The sequence below is a fragment of the Bombus impatiens genome, unplaced genomic scaffold (assembly GCF_000188095.3).
Source record: "Bombus impatiens unplaced genomic scaffold, BIMP_2.2 scf_0320, whole genome shotgun sequence".
NCBI classification, from domain to species: Eukaryota; Metazoa; Arthropoda; class Insecta; order Hymenoptera; family Apidae; genus Bombus; species Bombus impatiens.
In genome coordinates, this window is record NT_176739.1 from 367,519 (window position 1) to 388,871 (window position 21,353).

The 21,353-nt window shown below is 33.4% G+C and overlaps 1 protein-coding gene and 2 long non-coding RNA genes across 21 annotated transcripts in view; 1 reads left to right on the top strand and 2 right to left on the bottom strand.

Moving 5' to 3' along the window:
• LOC100746890 (phosphatidylinositol-binding clathrin assembly protein LAP) overlaps positions 1-21,353 on the bottom strand; it is a 32,168-nt gene that overhangs the window by 9,631 nt on the left and 1,184 nt on the right. For 7 of the 19 annotated variants that reach the window (XM_012385349.3, XM_024367503.2, XM_024367507.2 and 4 more), the window contains exons 2-13: positions 7,954-8,096; positions 6,840-6,915; positions 5,819-5,833; positions 5,032-5,134; positions 4,739-4,947; positions 4,558-4,664; positions 4,433-4,474; positions 4,245-4,339; positions 2,502-2,670; positions 1,867-1,995; positions 1,649-1,778; positions 1,367-1,453 (exon numbers count right to left, since the gene is read on the bottom strand). In XM_012385349.3, the coding sequence (XP_012240772.1) occupies positions 1,367-1,453; positions 1,649-1,778; positions 1,867-1,995; positions 2,502-2,670; positions 4,245-4,339; positions 4,433-4,474; positions 4,558-4,664; positions 4,739-4,947; positions 5,032-5,134; positions 5,819-5,833; positions 6,840-6,915; positions 7,954-8,096 (1,305 nt within the window). The remainder of the gene's footprint in view (positions 1-1,366; positions 1,454-1,648; positions 1,779-1,866; positions 1,996-2,501; positions 2,671-4,244; positions 4,340-4,432; positions 4,475-4,557; positions 4,665-4,738; positions 4,948-5,031; positions 5,135-5,818; positions 5,834-6,839; positions 6,916-7,953; positions 8,097-21,353) is intronic. The other 12 variants (XM_012385354.3, XM_012385353.3, XM_012385348.3 and 9 more) reach the window with 6 other exon arrangements.
• On the top strand, positions 10,602-13,833 carry LOC112212827. Its single transcript, XR_004461688.1, has 4 exons — positions 10,602-11,360; positions 12,585-12,670; positions 12,946-13,091; positions 13,160-13,833. It is a non-coding gene; the product is annotated as an uncharacterized LOC112212827 (long non-coding RNA).
• LOC117151627 lies at positions 11,586-12,563 on the bottom strand. The gene is made up of 3 exons (XR_004461689.1): positions 12,472-12,563; positions 12,178-12,407; positions 11,586-11,724 (listed from the first exon to the last, which is right to left on the bottom strand). It is a non-coding gene; the product is annotated as an uncharacterized LOC117151627 (long non-coding RNA).

Here is a 21,353-nt window from a genome sequence, read left to right on the forward strand (position 1 = left end):
GCGGCGGCGTCCCCAGCGACACCCTCCGCGGTCCTGAGCACTGCAGAGTCGCCCCCAAAGAGATCTGCCTGGCCGCCAGCACTGAACAGGTCTCCGCCGATCTGCCCTTGTTGCTGGCCATCGCCACCGCTCACATTAGCGGCAACGTTTGCGGTACTCTGCTCGAAGAGACCGAAAGCGGCTGCGTTTGACTGCGTTGACTGGGAACCAAGGGAAGGGAAGTCGGACATAAAAGGATTTGGTACGGATCCGGCCGTTCCTGGAGCACCAGCTTGCGCAGAAATCAAGGTGCATCGATTATTAGCGTTTTCACTTTCTCAATGCGGGGTTAATTGCATATTACTCGCGAGGGTCTGATATGCTTTCTGACTACATTACTTGTCGTGCCTTGTCCTAACACGTGCACGCTGCATTGAAGATGACTGTACACGTGCCTGACAATAAAGTTCTTGAATCGGGCCGATTAATAGAATACTCTGATATATTTCTCAATGAAAGCTTGTTGAATTTTGTATGAAAAGGTAAACTTTATTGTTACATCATGTAGTCTATGGATCTGTAGTAAGAAGCATGGTCGTTATTCGCATATGAAGATCACGATAAGCACAATTTTGATGAATTTCTGATTTTAATGCCACTTTATGATCAAACAAGAGAATTAATGTAAAAAAACAATCTGTTAGTTTCAAAGATGTTAATCCTTTAAAAGTATCTAATAAGTTGACAAAGTTAAGTTGAGAGTTAAAAATTGTAATTATTAAGAGAAGCAACATTTTCATATCTGCAATATTTTTATGTTATAATGAGGAGTATTTCGAAAATTTTGAAAGGAATGAAAAACACATACTTAACTCCAGAACCAAATGAAAAGACAATTTTGGTAATATGAAAGTATACTAAATGTTAAAACTGCTTTCCTGTAAAAAGCAGGAATGTGATTTATTGTACTCCTTCTCCATAGTTTTCATATTCTTTAAATAACAATGCCTCTTATTACATTAGCAATACTATGATACTTGAGAGGTTAACCCCAAAGGTTTTTAAAAAATTCATTTTCATCACAAAATAAAAACTACTCACTGTATCCAAAGATTCAATTTAATCGAATTGTTCTTGGCATATTGCTACAACCTTCTTTTAGGATTAACTTGCCCAGGCATCGTCAATGAATCTAAACGATTTAGTAAGATGCAAACGTATGATACAAAATCTGAAGCAAGAAATCTTTCACCATAAAAAGAGATGAATATATACATGTACAGTGTGAATGTGAAAGAAAGAAGATACAGTGCATTTAACTTGACAAGTGAGAGATTAAAAATCTTTATCTCGTAAACCAGCGAGATAGGTCGAATCAAGTACTCACCAGATTTCGAGTCTTGATTACCAAATACGGAAGAGAAACTGTTATCTGTAACAAAGTTATTATTTGCTGGGGGCACTGCGGCGAAACCTACAAATCAAAAAATAAAAACAGACCGATGAAATAACATAAAGAACATAATCATCGTACAATAATCGCCAAATAAAAATGTACAGTGATAATAAATAAAAGAGAATAAAAGGTTTAGTATCGTTTTTGTGCTATTATAAGATACGATAATAACATAATTAATTAAATTACATAAAATAAAATACTCATATTTACCGTTACCGTTAGTCATCCACATATTGTTCTGCGTTTGTGTGGTCGATGCAGTTGCAGGCTGTGGCGCTCCGAACATATCCGCGAAAGGATTCCCTGCTAATTGGAGCAAATCGTCTGACGCTTTTTGCGGCTGAAAACAAGAAAATGCAATTTATAAAGAAATTACCATGGAGGCAAAGGACATTATGTATTCTAAAAAGAGGAAAGTTCCTAGTTACCTGACTTTCAGCTGTCGTTGTCGTTGATGGTGAACTGAATAGATCTACTATTGGTTGATTAGCGTTGTTGGTCGGTGAACTGAGGAATGGATTCGTACTAGGTCCGCTCGATGGGGATTGCACTTTCGCCTAGAATAAGGGAATCGGGTCAGCTATGGAACCAATAGTTTTTTATAATAACTGAGACCCTTAATCTTACAATCTAACTACAATAAATGAAGACCACATGGAAAAATATGGTAAATCCATATAAGATTGTTGGTTTTTATGACTTTTATGACACTTGGTAGTTAAAAAGAAGTATTTTAATATGAAATAACCGAAGAAGAGAATAACACGATAGATCCAAAAGTATAAGCTTTTCGAAAATCGATAATAAATCCTTAATGTTTTATAAGAAACGAATAATATTAATATAATTGTTATCTTAGCTTAACTTAATTAATATTAAGCGGCATAATTAATATCTTCAATATCTTTGAAATGTTCAAGAGGATTATCAAATGAAAAGGTAGTTTTGACGTGGAATTGGTTGACAACGTATTGAATTATAAAATTGCTCTTCTATAAAAGACAGGAAATGTGGCTTATCACGTGTTTCACATGTGGTCTTCAAATAAAAAATCTTTCAGTACCTTGTACTGATTCATAGCAGCCTCCTCTTCCGCGAGGGCTTGCTGCCGCAGTGCTTCATCGATATGTCCATTTCCGGCGTGGTCGAGGCGATTATTACTGGCTGCTGTTCCAAACGCAGTACTGGTGGAAGACAGGGCGGACACTCCCGACTTTACATTCGTTCTATTGCTGCTCGGGTAATGATTGGGCGATGGATGTGTGTCGATGGAGTGGTGTGGATTCACACAGGAGGAAAAAAGGAAGAAAAGCCATTTTCAGCAGCGAAGATAAGTGTGGCCGTAGGAGCGAAAAAGGAGCGAAAAAGGAGCGAAAAGGAACGTTGATCATTGAAAACAAAGGAGAAGACAAAGAAAAAAAAAGAAACAGTGTAGTACGTATAAAGATAACAACGATGTGTAAAAAATTCAGCTACTCAGTGCTCTTTCACTCAAACGTACATACAGATATGCTCCATAAATATATAATTATTGTACATGCGTAACGCTAACTTTCCTTCTTTTATCCACAGATATTAATGTGTTCTTTTTATACATATATATCTTTCACTACATACGTTTTCAAATGAACTCACACAAGCAATTAAGTTGAGTAATACTACCTAACATGTCTTACAATAGAAACGAAAAAGAAGGAAGGGAAAAGAAAAAAAAGACACACACGCACACACTTTCTCGTTTGCTACTGCTACGGTACGCACGCTTATATACAGACGACATATGTGCAAGAAAATATCACCTAGCTTTTCATTTTATATTCAAAATTGGCTATTTTATTGTTTAAAGAATGTGTTAATTGGAAATAAATGTTGATTATAAAGGTTGTTACTGCTGTACGAACTTTGGTAGCTCATTACACAGAAAACATAATAAATAGTCTCCGAATAAATGATCCAAAAACTGATCTATTTATGATCGGTTAATCAGGATAGAAATCTTAATAAAAAATGCGATCATTTATCTGGAAAATACCGTATCTTAATTTTATATTGAAAACGAGATTTAAAATATTATTAAGCGCTCTCGCCGCAAGTGATTAAAAATTATATATATATCACCGAGATGGTGATCACACCGTGAATCAACAGAAACATAGATAATCGTGCAATAATCGGCGATAAACTATTTTAAAAAATGCCTGTGATAAAATGTAATCTCTTAAGCAATAAGCTAAGTGAAATTTCCGTAGAAGACTTGGAACAAAATTTCTAGAAATCATAAGAAGCAATAACAAACTGATCTGATACCAAACATAGTTGACACTATAGCCCGCAAAACAGAAGACAATGAAGAACGAAGGAAACGAAGGAAAGAAGTAAAGAATCTCCTGAACGAAAAAAGAAGCGCACGTTCTCAAGCAATAGAAAAGAAACGCCAACATTACCTTTTACCCTACAATTTACAAAACATTTTGCGAGGAGAGTAATATGATTAACGATTGGATGATAAATGGGATTTGCATCTTTGCGTTGAATTTGCAATAGAATAGTAATAAAGGAAATAGTCTGATAGGATTCGATGCCTAAATATGCGATATTGTGTTTCTTGAACCATGATAATTCTATAGAAAATATTGTTTTCCAAGTGAAAATACCTTATTCGTAGCATTTGTATACAATATGCGTATCTTGTATAACATTTTGTTAACAGACAAATCGCAAAATATTCCTTAGAATTAGTGAATTTAATCCTACTTTGAACGTTAACATAGGTTTTATATGTTTGTACGAATTATAATTAACACACCTTGCAGACTGTGTTGGAGTGTTTGCTGCAGATCCCTTCTTTCCTTCCAAGGAGGCAAGATGTTGCTCTAACGCATCCAGTAAGCTACTAGGAGCCTAAGAAATGTCCATTTTCAAAATTTCACAAATATACTTTCTTATAGAACTCAACTTTACGCTATTTAAGTCCAATTGAGATATATTTCTTACCTTTGTTAGATCAGGTATGTCTCCTTTATCAATGCCAACGTTCTAAGGAGAAGCACAAAAATTAATCTCAACAAATTTTTGGAGCGTAATTATGCGATTCATACGTAAAAGCTAATTCAACTTACCTCGGCAACCTTTAAAAATTCACCCACCCGATCCATTCGTATGAGGAACTTTTTGTACAAGTCCAGAGCTTCGCGACATTGCTTTTTATTCATATCAAAATACTTTTCTAAAATTAGGACCAACAATTAAGTATTTCTCTCAAAAGATGACATAGAAAACATTAAATTGTAAGTATACTACCTAGTAAGTTAATAATGCCATCATTGTAACAGGCAAACAATCTAATCAGATCCCGGAAAAGGAGCATGAAAGCCATGTTTATGACACCGTTGGTGAGATCATTAGCGGTGCAATCGAACTCCAATAGAGCATCCAACTGTGACTGCAAAACTGGCAAGGTTTTTAACAGTTTTTCAGCGTTCATTGTGCGCAAAGTACGGTCGTCCTTCCTAAAACACAAATTTAAAATAAATCATTTGCTACAAGTACAAGTAGCTTTCTTTCATTTTTATTAATCAAAGTTGATCGCTTACCCTCTTTTCACCTTGCAAAAGTCAAACGCTACGGTCCTGTAAGAAAGAGCCTTCTCATTGAGGTACTTCGCGTATCTCCTAATAAATGGTGACATGTCATAGCCTAATGACAGAAAAAAGACCAGTTTAGAAGATAAATTTATCCTTTGTGCATATTGTTATACAAGAATCCAAAGAAATCTCAGGATATAGTTAATAAAACAAATAAACATCCAGTCTTTTCCCAAAGGAGGTAAGATGAACTGAAAATTGAAATTGTGCAAGTGCAAAAATTTGAGTACATGCAAATGAAAGCGGGCATAGACTTTGTTAGAATTATCGATCTTGACACGCTTTCAGTCTGTAACGTGAAAAATGTGTGCGACACGCAAATTATAAACACATTCATCTTCACCTCCTACATGAAACCTGAACGCATATTTCAGCAGAAATGTGCAATGATGTCAATTTAATTAGTGCTAGAAATCACAAGTAGAATGTTGATTTCCTCAGGGAATTTATTGCATGATACTTAATCACACAACTGGCGTCATAAATTTTAAATAATGGTCTGGAATACGGAAGATACAATTTTTCAATTTCCTGTTGTACAGTTTAACATCATCAATAAATAGTAACTAGGAATTAGACTAATTGTTAATTTTATTCAGGATTCAAATTTGGTCAGAATTCCTTTATTATCCAATTTGTTTGTGAAGTGTTAAACAGAATATTAAGTTATCGTTAGGGATAGTAATACAGAAAGAACATTCACAGAGAAAGGAAATTGAAAGATATTTTAACTCACCAATACGAGCTCCTGCTGTGCCCAAATAGAGAGAAAATTAGTTCCAGGTTAGTAAATCATAGATGGATGCCAGATACGCATACATAGCTGCATAATGGTAGGAAGTTAGCCAGGAAGAACTTATTATTAAATTGTTGATTCCAGAATAAAGGCGATGGTATTGTTAGAAACAGTTATACCTTAACTATATGTATACATATAACTAGTTATTCGATTTTGACAATATCTTGATATTAATTATGTTAATACTTTAGCTGCAAATTAGCTTTCACATTTTTAATCCTTTTGAAGGAGTGAAAAAATCTTTTATTATGTTTTAAAATAAAATATTGCAATTAAGGTGTTGAATCGCTAAAGTTTATGAGACTATTTTTATGTGCGAATGTGCTCGCGTGCATGCTGCATTCGGATGTATCCTTTTTACTTCTTGGTAAAGTTGTTAATAGATTATACACTATACAGATTGTATAAGACGAAAGCAACAACAAAAATAATTTCATGCTACCTGGATAATGGTTCAATTAAATCACTGTCTAACGCGATTTTAATTTATCAAATTAATCCCCTGCAATTTTGAAGTAAACCATACAATTATCAATTAATTAAATTCACTCGTTAATAGCTGTTTTAGCGATTATCATTCGGTTAATGTATATAGCTAAAATCCAATTCAATTAAAAATTTCTCTAAAATATCTGGAATTCGAATAATTCTCCCATAATTTTTTACATCTCATCATTCTTGTATTAACATAATTCAAAAATTTTATTTCACAGCTTTTGCAAACTTCCATTTAATTCTTATTCGTTACTTTATTAATATTCATACTTTATACTGCAACGTCTTTTTTCAAGAGATTTGACCGTTTTAAATAAAATACTACAATTTATTTAAAATCACTGTCAAGATAAAAAGAATAAGGAGCAATGAACATTGATAGGGAGATGACCGGAATCGACCATCTAATTGAACCACTCGGCAGAAGTTAATGCAAGAAGATTCTTTTAAACATTGTGGTCACCTTGAACGCCGCTTTTATCGAGAAAATTACTGAGTTGAAACGTGCTGTTACTGGACGCCAGATACTGTGTAAACCTCTGCAACAGAAAGGTCATTGCACTTGTAAGTTTTTTTTTTTAGGATCACCTGATATATATACATATATATATATATTTTTTTTTTGTTATATACACTTTGTTCATCTCTTAACAATATACATAAGTTAAAGTAACCAACTAATTTTATTTCAAAAGAGACACGCAATTTTTATAATTCCTTATATCTAATAATTTCTAAGAAAATTATTAAAATAATAGAAATAATTAAAAAATTGATTAAATATATCCTATTAAAGTTCCATGACGAATTATGGCGAACAATGTACGCAATATTTTAAAACAGATCGTTGCTCGCATTACTAGCATTATTGTCGCCGTTGTGGCTCTGTCCAAGGAAATGACTATGTTACAGTTGCTGTTCTATTGAATTGCATGTGCAAACCGTAAATGTTAGACTCTGGTCACGGACTCATGCTATTCGACCCCGTGCACATTCACGCACAGGCGACTGGCAAGGGCGACGACACTTCCCCTCTTCAACTCATTACTGAACCAAAATGAGTTAGACAACCTCTCGACAAATGTAAATAATACTCCAAACATTCTATTTCATGTTGTCAATTAAAAATTCCATGCCAACAGTTCTTGCCAATTTAGCCTTAAAAATTGCAAACAATATTATGTTTATGTTAAGTATATTAAATACATAAATACATTTAATAGGTTATTGGGACGTTAAAAGCTAAGTGACTTTAAACATTTATTCAATTTATCAGAGTATAAGATATTGTCATAAATTCAGTGAACTTTAAGAATAAGATAAAGCATAATATTCAAGTAACAGAAAATCATCATAATGGAGAGCCAATTAAAAAGGATATGGAAGTACAATTGTATCTCGTGTTTTACAATTAAGTAATCAGATATTCGCTACCATATCGTTCCTAAATTGGCATTTATCAAGAGGCAAAGGGAAAGAAAGTTCGTCTGATTGCTTTTGAGAAGTCACTTTATCGAGAGAGCCACTCATGGGTACTCCTGAATCCTGTTCTGCATTGCAGATACGGGGGCCTTTACCTCATTGCCGTAACAAAGCATATGGTGCACCGTGATCAGAGCTTTAAAAACGACCGTCCAGTTCGTGTTCTGCGACCGTTCTATCAACAGATTCGCCAGTTGAGGTATCGACACGTTGGGTTCGTTCGTGCACCGCACCAAGTCTGAAACAGACAATAACGAGTCTCCAATTATTTACAGTCACGAATTTCTTTCTTCTTTTCTAGTAAGATTACTTTCTCTACTTTTAATACTTATTCAAAATACATTAGTATTAATTATAATAATATATATTTACAATAATGTATCACAGTAATTTATTGTACAGTATATTCTACGTGAAAAGATAAGGCAAAAATATTTTTTCGTACAACGCTTCATTTTTGAGAAAATTGAACTTATACAGATAAAAAGATCGACTGCCTTTTTTCTTTTCTGTTTTTAGTTTAGCTCAATGAGGATAATTTCTTCTTCGTGTTAGAAGTAGACACAGTATATGCACACCATAGTAAAGTTGCGTAAGATAGAAAAGATGACGTGACAAAGAATCTTCATAAATAGTAAACCAAGGATTTTCTTTTACTTCTCCCCTGAGAGGACGACCACCCATAAGCTTTCTCATTGTTCTCGGGACTAGTAGCAATTAAAAGAAGACCAAGATTAGTCATTATCTCTTCCAAGCCGTTTCCAGTGAAACCATCAAGGGCTATCTACCATCTCGACAGAGTACTATAGTTTCTTTCTCATCCCGACAGGTTACGCTATTGATCGAACCGTTGTTTTCTACCATAGCAGATGAAAAATCTCGTGGTCTGAGAAACTGACCTTCAAACGAAAGAGACACTTATTCTATTTTACTTTGCCCATATATATATATATATATATATAGGATCTGTGTAAAGAAACACGGAACAGAGCATAGAACTAGTTTTCCGCGAATGATTCATGGCTTCCAACCGCGTCTCCCCGTCCCATTCATTCTCTAAACACGGAATGGAACGATCCGTTTATTTGAACTGAAATATCTTTCTTAGAAGACGCCGTTCCACCACTTGGTATGGAAGCAAAGGGATCTAAAATTAAAACACTGCGTCCGTATCGGCAAGAACGCATTTTATGATGGTTTCCAATGGCACAATAACAATTAGAAGGTATAAGAAAGAAGGTATAGTGGCCGACAAAGGGCTATAGATCGCCAAGCGGTTTTGCAACCGACTTCTAAGAATATCGAGCACACCACGTGCGTTCCTTCCTTCCCTCATCGAAATCTTCCGCTTCGATTACTTTCTGTTTTCTCCGGCGTTGTAAAAGGTCTTCGAACGTCTTACACAACTTTTATCATTGTTTAGATTAGATTTTATGTAATCTGAGAGCGCAGAAGTGCTGGACGTGATCTTTCGCGTGAAATTCTTTGTTTGTTTTCAACGAATAAAAGTCCATCGTAGCCGTTGCCAAAACGGAAAGCATGTCTCGGCAAGTGCCCGACCTTGTCACGCTTCTTCTTTTCTAATAATGTACTCTCGAATACAGACCGCAAGCCGTCTCCATTGAGTAGTGCTCTTTGCTATTTATAAAAGGCACAAACCACGCAGTTTAGTGTTTACTGTTTGCATTCTGCCAGTGGTGTAACAAGTGCAACCGACGCCATTCGTCTATATGTATTGTACATGTAACAATCTGGTAGGCAGGCTAAGGAGTATAAGTGAGATCTTCGACACGATAAATGCGCTAATATTCTCTACACTGCAGTCTTTTCCTTATGATTCTAACAGTGCAAATCAATTTTATTTCTTCCTTGCCTTTTACCTAAGATTCTAATAGTATATCCAAATTCTGACATCTGATCTTACATTGCACTTTAAAATGTTTTATGTAGAATATTAAAATATTATAAAATATTTTAAAGAATATTCTTCTTCTAGTAGTAATATTATAGAATATTATGATCCATTTTGTTCTATTGGAATAATAAAATTCAATAAAATAATATAAACAAAGAATGTTATGCATTTATTATTTTCTTAGAAAACGAAAGAAACCTTTGGGACAACTTGATATAATATTTACTATAAACTACGAATTCTTATGTATATATAATATTTAGTAAGTACACCACCCTTACTTGTTTTTATAAAAATACGAATTTGCAGAAATATAATATAATTCTTCTCACTTATACCCTCTCCCAGAAAGTAGTCAAAATATAGGTTAGGAATCTTCGAATTGAATTAGAAAGGAAACAGGTGGCTCCCTAAAATAGAAATCATGTTAGAGGAATAGTTACAAATTCAATTTGAATGGATTTAGCAAAACGCGAGAAGATTAAAGGAAAGAGGAAACAAGACTTATCGTTGTCCAAGGTTTTGAAGAGGCACCGCTACCTACTTGCGATATCAGGTTCCACGACTGTTTATCTGTTCTCTACAAACCAGGAAAAAAGCTACACTTGAGCTAACCAATATGTAAGGCAAATACAGAATAGAAGTTATGAAATTCTTCCTAATTCTTCTCAATTAAGTCCTATGGTTGACAAAATTCTTTTAAATTTGTTCAGAAGTATTTCCAAAGACACCTGTTTAAGTATAAACAGTATAAAGGTTGTCCAAAAGTTCGTTAATTTCTATTATAGATTTTTATCAAATAATAAAACATTCAAATATACGAATACTATCCTTAGAGAATCAAACTGAAAATTTGTTAATAAAATAGGTCTCTTTTCTTCAATGAGATGAACACTTAACCTCGTACATCCAGGAAATTTTGAGTCATGGAATGTTCACTTCCATTTCTATTTATCTCGAGTTACTGAACATAGCGCAATTTCAACGTTATTTGTTCTAGTCTTTATAAAACTTATTCAGAAGACACAAACAAGAAATGAAATACTTTAGAAGCTTGTAAAAGCTATTTGAAAGAATTAATTTTTGATAAAAGATGAGAAATTTTTGTAGGAGAGACTGACGAAGTTACAGATGGCAAAAATTCAAATTCTCGATGGATCTTTCCTAAATTTCGCTAAGAATTTTCTTAATATAATATGCTTAGCACGTTTTAAGTTACCAAAATAGCATCTACAAGTATCTTGCAATTGCCTAGGAAGGAAAGCTTGCCATGTATGCACAGCCTCGAATAAAAATCGATAGAAAGAGACCCATTCCGCCTCTTGTTTTCGAACTGACTTTATAAATAAACAACGAGAAGCACATTGTGGCGGGTATCGTTGATGGACAACATGTTTATAGCCGTTGGAACAGAGGGAACTTGATGAATCGAACAGTTGTTGAGAAGAACGGGAGATTGGTCGTTAAATGTAGCGAAGAACGCAATCATTATCGGAATTTATCTGGAAGTTGAAGGGGTGTGCATGCTGAGATGTTTCTCCCGAGAGTCCAGACTCGAATGGGGGGCGTCACCGATAACATGTTTTGGTAAGACGATAGCTGCAACAAGCGAGGATTATCAAAATGAACAAACTTTCATATATTGCAAAATAGGAACATCTGGTTACCTCGACCTTGCATCATTCTATTTCTCGCATTTCGTTGTACAAACTTTCTGTCGGCTCCTGATGCGTTTCATATTTCCAACGACGATGCAAATACATATTTTGGATAATCTAGTCCACAGTTGGAGAATAAAAATAGAAGATTAGTAGGCTGGTTCATATGAAGTATGAAACATTTTGAAATTTTGGTAGTGTTCTAATGATGATTATGATGATTCGATTATGATGATCGTTAGGCTGACGGATATTTATGCAAATTTTCATGATGACAAATGAAAAAATGGAACCTAAACAGAGATTTCCATTACTTATTAAATATCATAATGAGTACTATGGATATTCTATATCTGTGGCTTGTTGCAAGAAGTACCAACGTCAGTATTTATGAAGTTAAGATATTAACACTTAAACATACGTTAAAAAATTCATGTTCAAATAACATCCGACAGAAAAGTTTCTGCTGTTTCAAATTTCTTTTCTAATACAAAAACAGACAATTTTAAAGCTTATGCTATTCGTGTTTTTTTATGTTGACTTTGGTATTTTTAGCAGATAGCTTATTTTATGAAAAATTTTCAACAAATGCCATTATAGTGATTTCTAGATAGAATTTGAAACTGTCGGTTTTTTTATATAAAATATAATCGCTTAGAAGCTCAATACCGGGCTTAACTCAATTTTGCAAAAATACGACAATGCCACTTCTTGCATCAAGCACACGATACATTTGTACATATTACGCGATTTCTGTGTATTCCTGTGCTTCCAGATATTCCAGATAATAGGATAAAAATCCACGTTAGTAGTAACAACGTATTTCTTCAGTTTTATTCATCAATTTATAAATCCCACATAATCGGAAAGAAAATTCCAGTGGTTTCCATTTATATATATCTCTTATCCTTTCGCCGTCTTGCTATAATTAGAAAGTATAGTACAATCTTGTTTCCAGGAACGTCGGTGATCGTTTCTGCAATAAAATTCGAACGATAATTTGTATTCTATTTATACGAAATATTTTTGATAAAAGTTACTTTAGAAAGGGTGATCTTCCATAATTTTAATAATCACGCTGCCAGGAATTACGTAGATAACGGCGACAGTAGTGCAGTCCAATCCAATCACGACATCTAGCGTATAATTGCAGGAATTCGAAATGGAACTGTCCGAAGGACAATGATTATTATCCAAGGAGGAAAAGGAGCGTGCGAAGAGACACAGGAAATATCGATGGTAGGTATCTTCGAGACTGTTGGTCGTACAATGCCCGCGAGCAAATTACACTTTACAGATAAATTATACGACTTGACGTGTCTTCGAATAGATTATCATAGGCACTTTCCATTGCTGCACGTTTACGTGTCGAATTAAGAGAATTACGTAAACTGTCTTTACCATAATGAATGATTTTATCCCGAGTGAATGAACAGCAATTTATCGGAAAATTCGTTTTTAAGGATAAAAGTAATCTCAAATTAAATTCCCTATAAACGTATAAAAATCCCCAGTTTAGTGACAAGCAAGAAGCCCCACGAATGGTGCGAATCACCTTAATTTCTCGTTTCTCAATTTCTGAATGACGGTATGATTAACGACGAGCACGATAGCGACCACGGGGATCTCCGTAAATATCTATTCATCACGTTGAAATTACGTAAGAAGCTTCTATTAACAAATTGCATAAATCATGACGTAATAATTAAGATCCCCCTTTCTCCCTAGGAAAAAGCAGGCTGAGCCGTTGATAATCGACTTTTCTTGAGGGAAGGCGAGGTTAGCTATAATCAGGAAAAGAAATCATGCCAGTAATTGCATTACTGGTTTACTACGGCAAAATAATGTTCATCGCCAAGAGAAAATTTGTTATTCTTATACGTATTACTTTTGATTTTAATTTTATTATCTAAGATGTTTTTTTGGTTAGCTATGGACAGGGATCCAGATTGTGCAACTTGTGAAAGAACGATGATTGATAATTATGCGGTTTATGTAGACTTTCCCTAATTTTCACTATGTAATTCTCTCTTTTTTTTTTTAAGCTTTCTCTTATCATCAAAATACGAAATTTCAATGAGTAGGGAGCTCGAGAAATGAACCTACGTTTTATTATTTTATTCAGGAAGAGTCAAATTTTAAAATTTCTTCCATATTTCGTCAAACTAAATAAAGATGTATTTTAGATCTACTTATGCTAGTTTTTAAGTTTAATTCACATAATGTTTAACGTTTACCAAAGAAGGTTGGGTTAAGTTTTAGTAAATTTATTTAAACGCGCATTTGAATGAACGAAAGTATGTAACCTCGTTACGTTTAAAGAATAGTTGGCCCAAATCTAACCTAATCTAACGCAACATAATCTGACCTAACCTAACATGACCTAATTTTTTTTTTTTATAAATTCCGACCATTAAATAGTTAAAAATAATAAAGCAAAAGAACATAAATTTAAAATCATTTTTCTTATTTCATCAAAAAAGAGTTTGATGTAGCGAAAATTGGAAGAAGTTACTGAATTGCATAACTATAAATTATTTAATATCTAAAATGCAAATATAATCTTGCAGTACAAATTTAATTTCCTTTATTTCAATTCTTCTTGTTGCGTATAAATTTTTTAAACTACCTGGTTTAATAACTCTTTAAACTGGCATGCACGAAAGACTAACCGATCAATCAATTTCAAACAAAGCCCATTCACTTCATTACAAATCTCTCCAAGGAACGAACATCAAATTTCTCTTTGTTTGTTCATTATAATATTTTCTTAACTCAATTTGTCTGTCCCGATCAAAATAAATTTTTCTTTCGAACGTTAGAACTTTCCAATTTTTCATTTTTCTCTTTCGATAATAGCTTCAATCCCAGCGTAAACCATCGAACTTTAAGAAAATTTCTCCTTCGCGTTCTGACGACTGCGACAGACGCTGTACCGCACGTCAATAATGATTGTCGAATATGACCGCAGAACTTGTATAATATACGATAAACTACAAGAAGAACTGAAATAAAAAAGATACATTTATACTTCAAGACTATCCATTTACATCTCAGAAAGATCTAACCCCATATAACCAATAATTAGCGTAAAAAGAAGTTCATAAAGAATACTTGCTTTTATTGTTGCTATACCAGAATCTCTCCGCCCCTGAATCAATAGTTATAAACGACATACGAGGACCAGGAAGAATCGAATCGAATCGAATCGATCGTAGAACCGAGAAGATGTAGATAGTCGACTAGACGGTACTTCGCACATGCCCACTAGCAATGCATGCTGGGTAGCTTTCGTTCGAGATTCCGTCTATCGATCGGCCGTACACTCGATTACCAGCCGATGACCTCGCGATCGTTCTGATTGCATGCCCATTCGGAGGCCACGGATGATCAGTTGTCGTGCTAAAGATAGCACCATTCTACGTACTGTCGATGAAATTTGCCATCAAGAGACACGAAATATGCACACATTTTTGCTCTCTCTTTTTATCGGAAACCTTTCACCAGTAAAATATCAACAATCATAGTAATAATTTATCGTTTGTAATCGAGATATTCCTGGATCGTCAAAAGTTCGATACTGTCTCATGAAATACTTTTTAAATATACAAGTGGTAAATATACAAGCTTGTTCACCCCCCTCACTATCAAGTTCTCACGCATGTTCACATCTAAATTTAGTATCATCGAATGTTACGACTATAATTAAAGACAACAAAAAATCTACTATTGCGACGGCGTTAATATTGTACGTGTTTGGTCATTTAAATTTTTCACAAATGCATAATCGCCCAGAGTTTAATAATAGGTTATGAAACGAAGAAAAAAGTGAATTTCTAGTTTTATTGTTGAGAGCAGTTGTTCATGGAAATTTTTCCGAGAGAAAGGACGAATTCGAGCCTGCTGAAGGTTTAGTCGACAGGAATTCGTTTCGCTATCTAAATTAGCAGACCGGAAGAAAGACTGCGAGTTCCGTTCCGTTAAAACGGAAACGCGCTCTTACTACTAACGAAATATAATGTTAATGTTTTCGCTCACCAGGGGTTAGCTGAAACGAATGCTACTACGTAAAATAATAAAACGAACATTAACTTTACAATGCGTTAAAATTAGACAAAGTATCACAAAATCATTCATAGTGCATCGTGATCCAAGAGAATTGAAAAATTAAATTTCAAAAATGCCAATTATTCTCCAAAATAGTGTGTCATTTGATTTCCTTTGCTGTCTCGAATTCTCTTGAGTAATTTCTGTTCTACAAAAGTGGTTTCTTCACTAAGAGTGACTCGTGCTTTTCAATTTCTTTCCTCTTTTTATACGTTTTAAATGATATCGCACAAACGTATTTAATAACTAGACTGCGGATGTCTATGCAGTTTTACATTTTTACGAATATGCCTACAGAAATAGATTCTAAATGGAGATTTGTTTCGTTTATTAAGCATTAAAATAAGTATTTTGCTTTAGGTATGTAAAATAAAAATTAGGAATTAAAAAATTAGATTTCCCAAAAATGCATAAAAGTCTGTGGTGTATTAATAACCTATAAATTAGGTTCCAAATTTATTGCAACAACATATTCAGTGGTCATTACCTATATGTATAAATAAATATGTGTACACGTACATAATTTCTTAATTAACCAAAAAACCATTATGTATTTGAAACGTTTCTTATTTTCTATGTCATAAAGACAAAATGACCATTAAAAAAAAACAGGCAACAAATTACGTTATATTAACGAAACATGATGCAATGGTTATGAAATATATATATATATTTCGTATATATATATCCCGAGAACTTCTTTCTATATTTCTTCCTTTTCTTAATTCGGCTGAATCAATTAGAAATAATTCGATACGATTGAAAAGTGCAAAGACCCTACGTCACGGTCTCCGACGAGGGTGGGCTTTCAAATTGGAACAGATACAGGTCACACCACCTACACATATATCTACAAACCTTGATGCAACCCATGCGACAGTAGAATCGATAATCACGAGGAACTGGTGTGGTTTCCTATCGTTTCACGTATAAAATTGCGTATTTTCCTGTCGATAACCAAACTTTTACACAATCGGTAACTGTCCAACTCTAATTAATGGAAGGAACGCGACATAACGCAGGTTATAAACATTCACGTCACCCTTAGTCATCTACGTCATCCTTAATATTAAAATATTCCACAGGCCATTTTCGTATTCCACTATTATTTATAATCTAGAATGCATATTCATAACCTAAAACAATCAGCATACACTGGCTCACGAAGATATTCCAACACTTATACAAATCCTTTATGAATATATCATGTGTGTTATACAAGACATTTTCAAATTCCATTAATACTGTAATGAGATCGATCCTTACGATTATATTGGTAAAGTTTTAAACGAATCTGACAATGCACATATTAAGTTAGGTTTACTTAAGTTTTTCTCATATGGTACTGAAACCTCACGTTATATACATATGTATCTAATCGAACCAATTTTCTCATAATTCAAAACTCTTTCCTAATAACTGTTTAGTTTCATTGTTCGAGAATTGTATCAATTCTAAAATTCAATAACAGGACTGTTATACATAGTTTCTTCAGTTAAAGTTTGTTCTAAAATAATTATTACGTTAGAAGATTATTTAAATGTAATACAGAAAATCTCTGCCTCTACCAAATGCTAAATTCCTTTCCAGCAATTTTTATTTGAATGTATATAAGTTTTTCATACTAAGTACGGGAAATACTTTCGTAAGCAAACTGTATATTCTGTTAAAGTCGGTAGTCGAAATTAGAACGATTTATGTATCAACAAAGAAAAAAAAGTGATTTTAGCACGAAATTTGAATTCTATCGTATCATTGTTTAATAACATTGTAAATGTAACAGAGGTTATAAAAGGGCAAGAAATGTATTTATCGATACGATTGATAGGCATAGAAACATAATAAAGTTCCCATTCCCGGCAACATTCGAAGAACGTTATGTCACTAACAAGCTTCGACTTCATGGCAACATTCATAAACCGATAATATCGTAACAACAACTTCACGCAGGAAGCGGCGGAAACTACTTTCGCACGAAACATCTGTTATCAGTAGGATCCAGCGTTCAAAAACTTTCACCATTACTTAACTAGAAATCTCGATCAATTCCCTTCGAATATTTTGCAACGATATGTACATATATTGGTTTTCATGTAACGATCGACTAAAACCAATTTAAACCTAGTATGTAGATATATGAACTCTATATTGTTTCTGAACTATAGAGGTTATGTTGTTAAAAAGGCCTTTTATATCGTTAATTCCATGTTATTAAAAAGAATTCTCCATAAATTTTGCAAATTTTTGTTAATACAAACATTTCACGGTTATAGATGGCACTTATTCCTGTTAACATAATTGTAATGGGCGTGTATAGGTCGGCAAGTACTTTGCCAACAAACTATACAATCGATACCAGCAACTCGCGAGCGGTGTGGCTATACGAGCAAAAAGTCTACTAAGTCAAGTTACTTGTTTTTTCAATAAAGAGTAACGATCGTTATCGGTGTAACGGTCGCGAAGGAACGTAACTCGATACCGTGATAGTTATTCAAAATTTCTGATGACGCAAACCGAGTTCTGAACTCAGCGGCATGAAATTATCCAACATTCAACATCTATTAATATTTTCATGCATTTTCATTTCTTTCTTCAGCCGACTAATCGATTTCTCAATTTCTAGCTCTTAGTAGGCGTTAACTTCCCCGAATAGAAACTGCATGAAATATGAAAATTGCCTTTAGAAGTTCTTAACATTAGGTGCAATACACGTGTGATGTGCAGTTCATAAGATAAGAAATGTAAAAAGGTACCAAAATTTGGTACAATCGTAATTTTATAAAACTGATTTACATTTACTAAGAACAATAAATAAATAAAATACATTCCATAGAATATATGATTACCAATATGACGAAAGATTTTTAGTATAAGAGTTATTAGAATTCAATTAAAAATATCAATTTTGTCTGTACATATGTCGAATGACCCATTAAGGTTCTTATAACGCGCTAGAGGACTTTTTTAGAATGAGTCGTCATTTTCCCGATATAGAAGTTCGAAGTTTCAGTTATATAAAACACATTAAATACATGAAAATGAAATTCCTATTTTGTTTACAATTTATTTCAATTTAATGAAATTTTGACAATGCAGATAATTCCTAGAAATGTTCATGCTTGATTTTAAAATCATTATAAAATAAAATAACAATTGATTACGCGATAACAATAGTGCCAAATTGAAGAAGACAAATAAAAAGTGTTTACATATTTATTAGTATTTTATATAATTATAAAAAGTAAACAAAAAGTGAACAAAAAGTACAACCGAATAGAACGGAATTAAATACACTAGACCTCAAACACGAATATCTGAAAAACCCTATTAGAGCTTTGCAGCAGTAGATATGTACATATGCAATGTTCCCGATAATCACAATACAATTGTTACGGAGATGATTTCTATGTAAAAAAATGAATCGAAAAAACATAAAATACAATTTTTTTATAGCTCGCGTCGTTTCGGAGAAAATGAAATTTAAAAGTATTTGACAAATTTTATTCTGTACTTTCGTCCTATTTTTCCACGTAGAATCACCATTATGCCGATTTTGCTATGATTACTGGAACACACTATATAATATATTGGGATACTAATATCCCAAATTTCGAAAAAGGATCTCCACATTCATGGCTTGACTTCCTCTCGTTAAAACCTTGTCGATCAAGGCACTTTCGTCCGCGCAACGCCTCGAAATGGAAAGTAACCCGTTAACGTGTAACGGACAGAAACACACTCACATACACACGAAAGGTGCGCGCTTCATTTCTCGTACATCAGACGTGACTAATGCGGTAACGTCAACACCCAGACATTGGCTTAGGTTCATACACCTTGAAAAACCGTTTGATCTCGAGAAAAAAATGCAGATATTCCCGTCGGAACGTGATTCATCTTCCGGCCAGTCTACGAGTCGCTTTGTATGTAACAATAGTTGACTATACACGCTGGCTATACAAGAAACATTGGTACATTAATGTATTTAATATAGTAGCTAGACTGTAGATATTTATGTAAATTCATATTCTTATAAATATAATTGGGGAATATGTACGTTACCTAACCTACAATAATACAACAAAATATTCTAATGAATATATAATAAATTATGATATAGCTTCAACATTTAAATTAAGACAAAAACAAAATATACATGCACAAACTATAGAAAAGATTGAGATAAAAAACACTGATTCTCAATACAATAAAGAAATACATATATATGCAAATTAATTAAAGGAATGAAACTTGTGTAGAAAATTGCTTAACCTACTTTAGTAAATATTATAGAGAGTATTATACTTTAAATATTTTATATACTTTTACAAATTATGTCCACTCTGTGGATTTTTGCACCTTCAAATTTCTAATAAATGTATAAAAATCAATTGAGATTATAGTGGTATAATGTATAGTAATGGTAGATTATAATGGTATTTTCGTACAGCTACAAATATGCTTTCTTGGGAAAGAAAGATATGTGCCAATACTTTTTGTGGCTACTGTACGTCTCACTGATACTCCTCCATGCGAGGACTAATGTTTTCAGAACAAGGTCCTATCCGAGGACCTATCCTCTCACTTTTTTCATGTAACGGAATTGTTCGAAATGCTGAGAATCCAAAACAGTTATATTTAGCTATATCTAATTATAATAATTATATATATTGTATATCTATATATAGCGTAATTATATCTCGATTAAGTCATACGAACATTGAGAATTTTTATACAAATTCATATTTTTGAGAGTATATTTGAAAAAGTCGAAAATTGTTTCACCTACCAAATACATATTGTACAAAACACTATATTATATCTTATATATTTCCTCATATTATGCGCGTTCTACGAATTCTGCATTTTCAAATTTCCCATAAATTTAAATTCTTCATAACATTCCATTTTCTTAAATACATAAAAATTCACAGCCTAGTTATATGTCATGATATAACGAGCAAAACATTGCGGACTATTTGCATTGAAAATTTGGCTAAAAGTCGATTTCGAAATTTATGCAGATAATGAACCGCAGAAAGTTTGGATTTCTAAAATAGGTTATGTATATGTAAAGCAACATATTAGCGACTTGTTTGCTTGCAGGTGCATGATTAAGCTTGAAACGACTCTCAAGGGGTGTAACCTAATGTACAGCTTAAACTACATCCATTCAGGGCCCTTATTCCTGTATTAGCTATCTATTTCTGGTAATTGATATTTTAAAATGGGCCATAATTTGACAATATTTATTGAAAATACAGCGTTCCAACTAGGACCACGCGGAAAAACTTAGCATATGTTAATAATTTTTGTGAACATGCCAAGACAATTATTTGCAATAGGAAGGCCAAAAAAATATCTAATCTATAGACCTAATTGAAATACATTCTAATCAAATTAATAAACAGATAGCGTGTACAGGATATAAGAAATAAATTTTCAAACTAAAAAATATTTCCTCGTAAAAATTAGCAGTATAGTTAGTAGTTAATTCGTTCTTAATCCACGCGTATTCGGCCCTAGAATATACTATACCGTAACTTTTGATTTTTGTAAAATATCATATTTGTACACTTTTCTCTGACAATTCACTAAAAATTTCTTAGTCCATGAAACTTATTAACGTTATCTAAATCACTCACACCATTGACAGTTTTTTAGACTATGAAATTTATCAGTGTTGTCTAAATCATTCATACTATTGACAATTTATTAATTCACGAAGTTTATCTTATTCTAATCGGTCTAAAAAATTTAGTAACGTAAGCGATCGACGACCATCGTGACGCTAAACGTGCTAAACGAATATGTA